General features: G+C 42.4%; 1 protein-coding gene across 1 annotated transcript in view; it reads left to right on the top strand.

Moving 5' to 3' along the window:
- RELN (reelin) overlaps nucleotides 1–12,638 on the top strand; it is a 362,044-nt gene that overhangs the window by 316,561 nt on the left and 32,845 nt on the right. Inside the window, exons 44-47 of the mRNA XM_056847774.1 lie at nucleotides 93–351; nucleotides 5,302–5,551; nucleotides 10,090–10,258; nucleotides 12,115–12,255. Coding sequence (XP_056703752.1) covers nucleotides 93–351; nucleotides 5,302–5,551; nucleotides 10,090–10,258; nucleotides 12,115–12,255 — 819 coding nt within the window. The remainder of the gene's footprint in view (nucleotides 1–92; nucleotides 352–5,301; nucleotides 5,552–10,089; nucleotides 10,259–12,114; nucleotides 12,256–12,638) is intronic.

Genomic DNA, 12,638 nt, shown 5'->3' with positions numbered 1-12,638 from the left:
TGATTCTTCCTTAAGTGGTGGAGAAAGTCATCATATAAAAACCAACTCTTCTTCGAATTAATCTTTTGTTTTCATTGTTACTAACTTTATAGGTTTGTGCAATTCTTCATGAGGCTGGGGTGTGGTAAGGCAGTACCAGATCCCAGAAGCCAGCCTGTGTTGCTACAGTATTCTCTTAATGGAGGCCTCATCTGGAAGCTTCTTCAGGAATTTCTCTTCAGTAATTCGAGCAATGTAGGACGGTACATTGCCCTAGAAATCCCCTTAAAAGCTCGTTCTGGTTCTACTCGTTTGCGATGGTGGCAACCATCTGAGAATGGACATTTTTATAGTCCATGGGTAATTGATCAGGTATGTTATGCTTTCTACTTTAGAACATAAGTCAGATGAGACTTAATGGCAATATATATATATATGACATTGTCGGGTTTGATTCCCCACTCCTCCACATGAGCGGCGGAGGCTAATCTGGTGAACTGGATTTGTTTCCCCACTCCTCCACATGAGGCCAGCTGGGTGACTTTGGGCTAGTCGCACTCCCTCAGCTCCACCTACCTTACATGGTGTCTGTTGTGGGGAGGGGAAGGGAAGGTGATTGTAAGCCGGTTTGATTCTGCCTTAAGTGGTAGAGACAGTCAGCATATAAAAACCAACTCTTCTTCTTCTTTTTCTTCTTCTTCTTAATTTTAAACCTGTAAAAAAACCAACTTTCCCCTAGCAGAACACTATCAACATGAGTAGTTTATCTGAAAGGGAAACTATGACTTGTGTTTAAATTAAAGGAAACAGCCCCTTTGCTTCCTTCCTTCCCCTGTATTTTGTAAGTGAAATGCCCTGTTTAGCTGGGAGATTCCCAACACACTGTCTGATATTGCTGGTAACAATAAAGCTTTATTTTTATTGGGGGGGGGGTCAGATCAGAGAAATGTCCTAGCACTCTTTCAACAATACAATGACACTGTTCTGAACCTCTATGAAATCTGTGAGTATGATTTCCTTACTGTTCATGAGTTACCCTTGCAGAGGGATACTGCAGAACAGTTGAATCACACAATAAAATGGTAGGTCATTAATGTATTTCATCACTGCCAGAGAGGGGACAGCTCCATTTTGCTACTGCCACAAATTTCAAATCTTTTTTTTTAAAGTACTCAGGAACGGTGCAATTGCAGGACTTCTATGAAGTACTAACTAGTCAATTACTCTTTTTGTTGATGATTGCAAGCTGCCAGTCCCTTGCCGCAATTGTGGGAATTAGCATAACAGAAGAGAATTGGCTGCACGGCAGCCTGCCTTTTTAAAAAGAGGGAGAGTGATCTTCCTATGGTGCCTATGCAAATACATGAGTATTTTTTTTACAGATTGTAGTATTACCTATTCCTATGCAGTGCTATGGATGTTTCCCAAAATAAAACAAAAATTAAAACAGGGTGGGCAGAGAATCCTGAGGGTTGTGTGAAAACACAGTGTGTGAGAGGGTTTCAGAGTTCATCAGGTGTAAACAAAGACAAAACCACAACTAACAATGGAGAGAAACCTGGTTACCCTCTGCCATCGCAAGGGTGATTTCACACACAATCGCACCACTAACGTGACCATCACAGTGTGCGTGTACCCCTGGTCTTATCTCTGTTTCCTGTACTATGGACTGCATACTTAGGTCATTTATGCATGGGTACTTGGATTCATGTTTGCCCCCGGTCTCACTTGGTTGTTCCTTGGAGTTCTGCATGAGTTTTTCATCCATTAGAAACCTCGCTGCCAGCCCGTGCAATGTCCGCATCTTCCCAGCTGTTTCCTCTCCCCTGAGCTCAGCCCGGCTGAAATCTCCCTGCGGAAGGCAAAGCACTGGACACAGAAGCTTGCTTTCTGTCACAGCTAATCACAAAGCAGCATGTAAAGAGGGGGGGATTCAAATGCTTCCTGGGAGCTCTTTCTGAGCAGAAGAAAGGCTTTTTAAAACTGAGGCTTCAAATTCTCACCCCCCCTTCCTTTCAGATTGTTTTTTGTTCTTACAATGTTTTTTTATGCAGCAATTGGGTTGGGGGGATTTTCTCTCACAGTGAGCATTGTGAAGTTAGCCAATTATAATGCAGCATTTAAAGAGGCGGGACTTGATTTGAGCTTGGAGGCTGCTGGTGCAGAGATTCCCAACAGGAAAGTGTGGGTCCAGCCAGCAATGAACCTCAGGTAAACCTCCCATGCATAAATGACCGTAGTCCCCATGGATGTGAACTTTGTCCATTTCTGAACAGCCAGCGGCCAGGGCATCTCTGGCAACCCAGTCAGGCAATCTTTGAATTAGGCTGGACTGAATACCCTTCTTGCCACAAAGTTGATGCCACCAAAGCTGGATTAAGCAGGTCACGTTTATAGCTGTTGCGGTATGCCAAGAGCTCCACTGCCTAAAGGGAAGTCTACAGCTACTGTGGTATAAAACAGAGTGAAAGCAGTGGAATGAGCCTGCTGTTACATAAGGCTTGGAATCTTTCTTTTAAAAATATAATTTATGTATTTTGATGTTTAAGTTTGAACCATCTGCCTCTGGTTAAGAGTTTCCAAAATATTTGGATATCATATTCACAGCAGAAACAAATGCCAGGAACACAAAACGTAATTTTCTTTCCTTTGCTTAAAGGGAAAACAACATTGAAAAAGTTCATACTTACTCATTGTTAATTAGCTGTTGTCAAAGTAAACAATATTAAACTGGATTCAGAAGATAAATAATTAATTTGAGATTGGCGGGGGTGGGGAAGACAGCAGACTAGACTTCATTTAAGGCTTCGCAGCAACAACAAAGTGCCTACTATTAACTTAATCCTGGAAGCATTTTACAGCTCTGAGCAAGTGTAGGGATATACTTACTTTATAAACACCAATAATTATTGTAATCCTTGAATATTGAAGTGGTCATTCAGGCAAATGGTTGATTTCATATTATGCAAACCTGGGTCTTCCTCCACACTTATAGAAAAATCCCCCTGGCCTTCTCCTGGGTCTCATTGTGTGTATTTTTTGATTCACACTTTATGGCCCTTTTATAATTATATATAATGATATATAAATGACTTCTTTTAGATCAGTCATTCTTAATTCTTCATTCTTTTAGACAGCCCCTGCCACATGTGGGAATTGTCTGCATCGGAGCTTGTAGTCTTCCACTATGTATTAATAATTTTTCTATTCATTTTAAACAATTAATTTTTCAGGAGTAAGATGGCATTTGTATAATGTTTCATAACAGTTTTCTCTATGTTAGTACAATATGTCATCCTTTTTCTGAATATCTGAATTCAGCTTTTAAGTCTTTTATATCTAATGCCATTTACAATCTTTGATCCTTTCCTCTATTTAATCAATATTCTTTTTGAAGTCTGAGTAGAGCCTCATCTACATAGTTCTATTCTACTTACTAAGAATGTTGGATCCCTTGGGGCCAAACTAAACTTGATGATTTTTTACTGGCTGGGTGTTGCTTCCCCAACCTGATTTTCAGACCATCACCCACATGTCACGCTGCTGGGAATTAACTTCCCAAGTGTTCAGACCCAGAATTCAGATCAGGACCGTTGGATGGAGGGAGAAGAGGCTTCAGCTGCCACCCTTCCTCATTTCTCCAACCTGGAAATGGGGGGTACTGTTTCTCTTGTTGGGGGACTGCACGTGCATACCATGAATTCAGGAGCTTAGTTCCCAGCCTTGTGATGTGTGGCTGAGAGTCTGAAGTCAGGTTGGGGAACCCAGATTCAATGAAAGATCTCGAGGGACTGAAAAATGATCTGATCTATAGGGACTGTTGGTTATGTAACTTCTGGAATTCTTTTCTTCACCAGTAATCTTCATTGCTCATTGTTCTCCCGTATACATCGTGCTGCATCAGAAGCTTCTAAATACTCATTTGAGCGTGAGGATAAATCACAACTTCTCTATTCTGTAAATGTTAGGTGAAAACATCACCACACACATGCTAAGTTTGGGTTGGCTTCAGACCGTTGAGAGGAAAAGATCTTTGCCACCTTCCCATTCTTTCTGCATCCCTCTGATCTGCAGAAATTGTCCCCCCCCCCCTTCAGTGAGCTCTGGCTCGAATGGAGCAGGAGCTCATGCAAGGAATGAATTCTGTTTTCACCTTTCCCACTGCAGTCCCTGAGTGGCCATGATGCTCAGAATTTGTTTCCCCAAAGGGTTGGAGAAAAAAATGCCGCCATGTTATCCAGCCCACCAGTTAAGCTCTGCCTCACAAGCCATACCCCTACTTTCAGAGGTGAGGTGGGTAGCAACCAGAGACTGGGCTTTTTCCGTAGAGGCACCTCATTTGTGGAATGACTTTCACCTTGAAGCTCACCTGATGCTTACATTCCTTTCTTCTGGTGCCAGGCCAAAACATTTCCGTTCACCCAGGCTTTTAATTAAGGGGTTTATTTTTAAATACTATATTAGTCTGAGAACTGTTATGCTGTCAGCGGTCTATTTTTATGATCTATGTTTTATGCTGGGCTGGGTTACTAATGCTAGATTTTAATTAATATATTTTAATGTTTTTCTTTTGTAAGCTACCTTAGGAAGGTTCATGGATAGGCAGCATACAAATGTTCTAAATAAATAAATAACATGAAGATAACGTGCAACAAGGATCTCTTCCACTGGTAGCACTGTAAACCCAGCCCATTGAATATAAGTTCCTATGCCTCAAAAATGAGCACCGTTTATTATTTCCATATAATGATTTTATGGGGCGGTTAAATTGTTTCATCTTTATATTGTGATTTTAGTGTATTTTACTGCATTTTGTGTATTAAGTATTATGTTGCTAGCCACCCTGAGCCTGGCCTTGGCTGGGGATTGAGGGTGGGATAAAAACCTAAACAAACAAATGAATAAATACTCTTTCTATGACACAGTTTTTATTTGTACTTATTTATTTATATATTTATACCCAACTTTTCTAACTGATGGGGACCCAAAGCAGCTTACATCATCATTCTCCCCTCTTCCATTTTATCCTCCCAACAAAAATACCCCAGAGAGATAGGTGAGGCCGCGAGTGTGCAACTGGCTCGAGGTCACCAAACATGCTTCTATGGCATAGTGAGGATTTGAACCTGCATCTCCCAGGTCGCTATACCATGCTGGCTTGCCAGTCTTACGCATGCTTGCAAACAGCTTTTTGTTGTCAATGTTGTCAATGAGAATATCAGTATCTCTATCGGCAGGAGATTGTTGTCAATGAGAATATCAGTATCCTGTTCACCTTTCCTGCAGGTAAATTAAGCAAACTCTTGCTTTTGTACATTTTAGATTCTTATTGGTGGAAACATCTCTGGCAACACAGTCTTGGAAGATGGTTTCAGTACGCTGGATAGCAAGAAATGGCTTCTCCATCCTGGAGGAACGAAGATGCCAGTGTGTGGTTCTACAGGGGATGCCCTGGTCTTCATTGAAAAAGCTAGCATGCGCTATGTTGTAACCACTGACATTGTTGTCAATGAGGATTCTTTCCTGCAATTAGACTTTGCTGCTTCTTGCTCTGTCACTGATTCCTGCTACGGTAAAGGCTTCTGTATAAATCATCTGTCTGCCAGCACGCTCTGGCATACCTCAGTCTTGGCATACCTCGCATTTTCCCACCTGTGCTTTATAGTAGAGAAAATGCAGCTTACAAGAATTTTATGTACATGTTAATTCACTCAGTGAGATAGGTTTATATGTCCCAAATGCTGATGTAGACTGTGGGCCCACCTATTTGGGAGGCTTCCCAGTACATCAACAAATCACAGACTGAATGTGCCAAAGTGTAGTAACCTATTCTAGAGGGGGGAAAGACATGATGCAGCGTAAGCTCTCTTGAGGCAACAATGCACACTTTAAGATTTTATGGGCTTCTGTGAGGGCAGGCAGGGGAGTAGCATAGGCAGTGCATGGGCGCCATGTGACTTATTTGTTCCGGGTGTATGAAATGTGCACACCAGGTTCTCAACATCAGATACATACATTTTGTATTATTCCTGTTTTTCTATAGCCTGAGCTTGGGTTACCTGCTGATGCATAAATGCTTTCCCCTTCACTTCAAAGAGTAAAATGTGTAGACCTCCCATTTAAATTCATTTGGAAGCTCTCATGGGCACAAGTACTTTATCTGTGCATCAGGGCTCCCACAATGATAGAAGGAATAAGCAACTGCAAGGAAGAGGTATGATTCTTTATTCTGCACATTTCAAATCTAGGACAACATAGCTTGACATTTCTGCCATAAACCTCTTGTTCTAACATTGGTTCTGCATCATTTTTCATTTCACAGTGCATCATACTTTAAACTGATCTGGTTCTTGTAGCCAAGACTTGCAGCTGTATTCTTAACTGTAAGTTACGTTGATAAACAGCAGATGTGAGACCCAAGGAGACCTCGATCATGTATATCTGTAGGCAGTTACTTCAGAATGGAACATCAGAAATGGAAATAAGATTTAAAAAAAATCCCTAAAGTAGATTAACCAATTTATTTATAAGCAGCTATTTAAGTCTAGAAATTAGTGACTGGCCTGAAGTGTGATCATTTCATTTCATTTTAGAGTTTTTGTACAAATATATTTTTTAATCTGTCTGCATCTTTAACCAACCACTATTTTAAGCGAGTTTAAGTAAGCAAGACAGTCAGCATCCACATGTGAACTGGAGAGGGTATCATGATGATAAAGTCATAATGTTCAAAACGATTCATTCCTGCTTATGACAAGTCATAATGAGAGAATGATTAAATGGCATTCAGTAGCAGGACTTTGGTCATATATCTATAGCTTTAAAAATCTATGTTTGTTCTTTTGAATTTATATTCTGTTGTCTTCCCGGCCAAGGCTGGGCTCAGAGCAGCTAACATCAAGTTAAAACATATTACAATGAATACAATATATAAAAATTCAATTTAAACTTTAAAACCCAATGTCTATTAATAAATCAATTGGCACTCATTTATCAGGCAAAGAACTAAGGCGACCCTTAGTTCAGATAAGGAAAAAGGGGTAGGGAAGCCAGCTATGATGGAAACTGTTGCTGCCCTCAACCATATGCCTGGCAGAACATCTCAGGCCCTGTGGAACTAAATCCCGCAGGGCCCTGATCTCACAAGAGAGTTCCACCAGGCCGGTTCCAGGGCCGAATAAGCTGGTTGAGGACAGCTGGACAGTTTTAGGGTCAGGGACCACCAGCAGGTTGTTATTCACAGAGCATAAAACTCTTTGCAGGGAGTACCAGGAGAGGCAGTCCCGCAGATATGATGGTCCCAGACCATGTGGGTCTTTAAAGGTTAAAACCAGCACCTTGAACCTGATCCGGTACTCCACCTGGAACCAGTGCAGTTCACAAAGCACTGGCTGGATATGCACCCTCAGCAGGATCCCAGTAAGGACCCTTACTGCTGCATTCTGCACCAGCTGGAGTTTCTGGATCAGTCTCGTGGGCAGCCCAACACAAAGTGAGCTACAATAATCCAGCAAATTGTCCGACTGTCGCATGGATCACCACGGCTAAATCAGGGCAGGAGGGATAGGGCACCAGCTGCCTGGCCTGGCGGAGATGGTAAAAGGCTGCCTTGGCCACAGCTGTAACCTGTGCCTCCATTGATAAGGAGGCATCCAGGATCACCCCCAGGCTCCTGATGGCGCACCACGTCCGGTCCACCCTGACCCAGACACATATCCCTTGCAGCCATTTAATTTCCCTTGCAGCCATTATACTCAGCAGTTAGCTGTCAGGAAGGAATTTTCCTCTAGGTCAACTTGGCCCAGGGATCCTGGAGTTTTGTTTTTGCATTCCTCTGGACATATAGCAGAGGTCACTGGGAGTGGGTGGGGAGGTAGCTGTGAATTTCCTGCCTTGTGCAGGGGTTTGGACTGTATGACCCTTGAGGTCCCTTCCAGCTCTATGTTTCTATGTTTAGAAAAAGTTTAGCTATGAAATATGTTCAGAACTGGATTGGGCTTGCTAGCCACTGATGGAAGATGGCAGCTGAAGGAGAGCAAGCAGGCCATCATTTCGTTTTTTGTGCCGCCTGGGGCTCAAAGGGGATGTGTGCAACTAGCTATGGAGGATCTATACCCTTACAGTGCCATCATAAGCAGAATTACACCCTTCTATGCCCATTGTTTTCAATGTACTTAGAACGGTGTAACTCTGCTTAGGACAGAATTGCTAGATATGTATATCTGAGCCTGATTTCTCCCTGTAAGCTAGCATTTATTTGTTTGTTTAAAACATTTCTGCCCTGCCTTTCCACCCAATTCAGAGTTCCTAAAGCAGCGAACATTAAACCTTAAACACATTTCAAACATTAAAAAGTGTTTAAAGTACAAATACATATAAAAGGTTTAAAACAAATAAAATATAATATAAACATATAAAAATATAAACATGAACACATTAAAACACACAAACAAGGAGGAGGACTAATAAGAGTTAGTGAGGTAATGCCAAACAAACAAACAAGAAATCTTCACCCACTGGCAGAATGCAACAATAGAGGGTGACAGATGAATTTCCCTGAGGGGGGAGTTCCATAATTTCAGCACCATGGCTGAGGAGGCCCTGTCTCAAGTTGCCACCCCTCTACCCTCAGATGGCAGGGTACCCAAAGTAGGGCCTGTGAACATGACTGGAGAGGTTGGGTAGATTCATATGAGAGTGGTGGTCCTTCAGGTATGCTAGCCCCAAGCCATATAAGGCTTTAAAGATCAAGACCAGCACCTGTAGTAATAATAATAATTTATTAATACGGTCACTGACCAGCAAAAAAAAGACAAATCTGCACCTGTATCGTTCCAATTTTAGTATATGTGCTGCCGAAGCAAGCACAGACCAGCACCTTGATTTGGGTCTGGGAGCAAACTAGGAGCTGGTGCAAATGAAACAAGACTGGCGTTATATGGTCCTTGTGACCCACTCCAGTCAGCATTCTGGCTGCAGCATTCTGTACCAACTGGAGCTTCTGGACAGTCTTCAAGGGCAGCCCCATGTACAGTACATTGCAGTAATTTAATCTAGATCTTATCAGGGCGTGCGCCACAGTGGAAAGATGTTTCCTGCCCAGGAACGGCCACAGCTTGCTCACCAGCGGAAGCTGTTGAAAGTTGCCTCTGGCCACCACTGCCATCTGTCTATCCAATAGGTGGCCTGGGTCCAGCAGCACCCCCAAGTTACAAACCTGCTTTTTTGTGGGAGTGTAGACACCTGGAAATAAGATATCCAGTTCCTGGGTCAGACCTTTCTCTATCACATGTTAAAAACTACAGATGAATGGTGTTATTGAGAAACTGCTGGGTATCAGCTGCATTTGTAGCATGAAGACTACAGCTTCCTCTTTGTGACTTCTTCCATGGATCCACTGGACAAGAAGGAAGTCTGCAAGGCAACTGCTAATCCTTTAAGGGCAACTGCTTCTTTGCAGCTTACAAGTCCATGAGGGGGGAATTAGCCTTGGAAGTTCATATCCTTACATTCATATTGTCTGAGTCCAGGTTCCTTCTCCCATGGAAAGTGAGATGCACATCCCAGTGCACATGGCCTGTATCTACAGCCATGTTTTCAGTGAAATAAGTGCTCAGTCAGTTGCACATCTAAATGTACATCCAAGCATCCATGTGGTTGCAGGCAAAGCAAAACAGAACATCCATAGTCAATGTGCATTTCAGCATTGATGCTGCTTGCTCTGCATTACTTTCAGAGGGATGTGCACCTGTGTCGTCATTTTCTCCCTCCTGTCCTGGCTGGTCTCCATTCTGGACACAAATCCAGCTACCTTTCAAGAGGGGTGATGGGAGTCGGCTCAGTCTCTCTGCTGGCAATCCCACCCTCCTTCCCTTAAATCTAATATTATTTTGCTGGTATTTTGAATGACCTTTGGTCATGCCTTTGAAAGCAATGCAGTGCAAGGCACAGTGAGATACATATCCCTAACCCAAAATATGTGGGGTTGGTGTTTTTTTTTTAAGAACTTCACTTAGAACTTGCTAATAATATCAGTGAGCTTTAGAGTTTGTACATATGTGCCAGAATATTTTTGTACTGACTAATGTCATGTATTTTAATTTTTTTAAGCTATTGAGCTAGAGTATTCAGTTGACCTGGGCCTGACGTGGCACCCAGTGATGAGAGACTGTCTTCCCACCAACGTCGACTGCAACAAATACCACCTCCAGAGGATTCTGGTGTCAGATACTTTCAACAAATGGACAAGGATTACTTTACCACTTCCTCCTTATACCAGGTAAATTGCATTTAATGTATATTTAAATTCTAGGACATAATGAATTTTGTATTATGACTTCAAAATTGAGTACCTGTTGCTATTCAGGCTGCATCTACAGGCATTATACAGAGTTAAACAAATTGTCTTCGTTTGCTTTTCATCTGTATTACTGTCACTTATTTTTGAAAAATTACTACAGGTATAAATGTTTTAAGTAAATATTTATTGGAAATGAGCAGAATTATTGTTTTAATGTTTTATGGTGCTAGAGATTAAAAGAAACAAGCTGAATGAAAAGTGAGGAATATTCATTACACAAAATCACTTCACAGCTCATTAGCATGAGTCAAACTTTGGATTCTCTAGGCTGGAAGGGGCAAACGTTTCATCTTGACGGCTACATCTGGTCTTGGGAATTGTATGGCGGGCCATAAATAGGGGAAGAGCCTTAGGCTTACTGGTAGCAGAACTGCTTTGTATGCAGAAGGTCCCAGGTTCAATCCCCAGCATCTCCAGTGAAAAGGATCAGGTGGCAGGTGATATGAAAGACCACTACCTAAGGCCCTGGAGAGCTGCTACCTGTCAGAACAAGCTACAGCTCAATGGCTGGACTCAGCATCAGGCAGCTTCATAGGCAATTAGTATGGCGTTGTGTCACTTTTGGTCGGAGTCAGTGCTGCTGGTGAGGGCATGTTGCCACTATGCCAGCTGCTTCCCTGAGCCTCCCAACAAAGTGTTGTGGTGCAATGCCGCTCAAGGGCAGGATGAAAATGCCCTAGTTTTCTCACCCCTTTTCTAGGCTGATCTAAACTGTGGACAGTGGGAGAGCCCCTCCATGAATACAGGAGACAATGAATAATTGTGTATGGGCAGAGGAAACTTTGTTCCGTTATTCATTTGAGGCTAATGTCAGAAAAATGCCTATAGCATGGTAACAGTAATCAATGCTCCACAGAAGGCTTTTCCAGCAGTTTTCTATCCTATAATGAGAGGGCACCATTGTAAATCCCATGGTTGTTGTTGTTTTTAAAAAAAAACACACACACCTTGATCAACACACACACATAATGTAAATATTTTAATATCCACTTCTTCCTCAGCACACTGCTGGTAAGTACGTCGAGTCCTCAGTCAAAACTGGGGGTATAATCTGCTGGGGAATCTCCTCCACAAGCACACACACCCCTGAAATGTCTGGGAGCTGTGGAGGAGCCCTATGCGCTTTTATGAAGACCCCAAGTTTTTCAATGGGACTTTCAATGGGAACAGGAGAACTTTCTGCCAAAGTGCACTCTCTGTTGTTAAATAAAGCTGTTGTAAAATGCATTTTAAATACTAAACTTTCCCAGGGCGGATCGAACCCTTGGACTTCAGGCCAAACTAGATGTGATGTGGGCAACCATGTGTATTGACGCATGTATCCACCTCTTTGTGTGGAAATCAGATCTCTTTTTGTTGTTGTTAAAAAACAACTGAACACATAGAAAAGCAACAGAGCAATGAGGTAGATGTGGAGGAGGGAGCAGGGTTTAGCTGCTTGGTTATACGCAGTTTTTGTTTTGTTTTTTGTTTTATAAATCTAAAATACTTTAGACATGAGCAAGTCAGGAGATGGATAAGTACACAGAGATTCTAGTGTCATATCTCTATCTCCAACATATACTTATTTTCCTGCCTGCCCAACTGGATGCAACAGCGATCTTTTCCACTTGGATTATGAAAGTGACATGAAATTTAATGCTGCCATCTGCTGTTTAAATTATGAATGTGTATTTAATTGCTTGGAAAATGGAGTTTTCAGGAGCTGGAGGTGGTTAACTCTCGTGTTCTGGCTCTGGAAGCGTTACTTTCCCTTATCTCCATTTTCTCTCAAGGTCCCAGGCAACTCGTTTCCGTTGGCACCAGCCAGCTCCATTTGATAAGCAACAAACGTGGGCCATCGATAATGTCTATATCGGTGATGGCTGCATAGATATGTGCAGTGGCCATGGGAGGTGCACTCAAGGGAACTGTGTGTAAGTACTACAATCCCCCATGGGAAACAGTAGCATGGCTGTGGAATGTAATTCGAATTCTAGATGGTTTAAGTATGCAGGTGAAAAACAACATTTATTTTCTTTCCAAATGCTAAAGAGCTGCCAAGGCAGGGGAAGATTGGCCATTGAGGCCATCCAGAAAAGTCCCAGAGGACTGATGAGCTCCCCTCCCACTCTGAGGCCATCCCACTTCCAAGTGAGAGGCGGGCCTCACCTCACATATTGTAGAAGAAGAAGAGTTGGTTTTTATATGCCGACTTTCTCTACCACTTAAGGGAGACTCAAACCGGCTTACAATCATCTTCCCTTCCCCACAACAGACACCCTGTGAGGTAGGTGGGGCTGAAAGAACTCTTAATAGA

This window comes from Euleptes europaea, chromosome 3, assembly GCF_029931775.1.
Source record: "Euleptes europaea isolate rEulEur1 chromosome 3, rEulEur1.hap1, whole genome shotgun sequence".
Taxonomy (NCBI): Eukaryota; Metazoa; Chordata; class Lepidosauria; order Squamata; family Sphaerodactylidae; genus Euleptes; species Euleptes europaea.
Note: the sequence above shows the minus strand (reverse complement) of the source record. Positions and strands in the feature narration are given on the sequence as shown.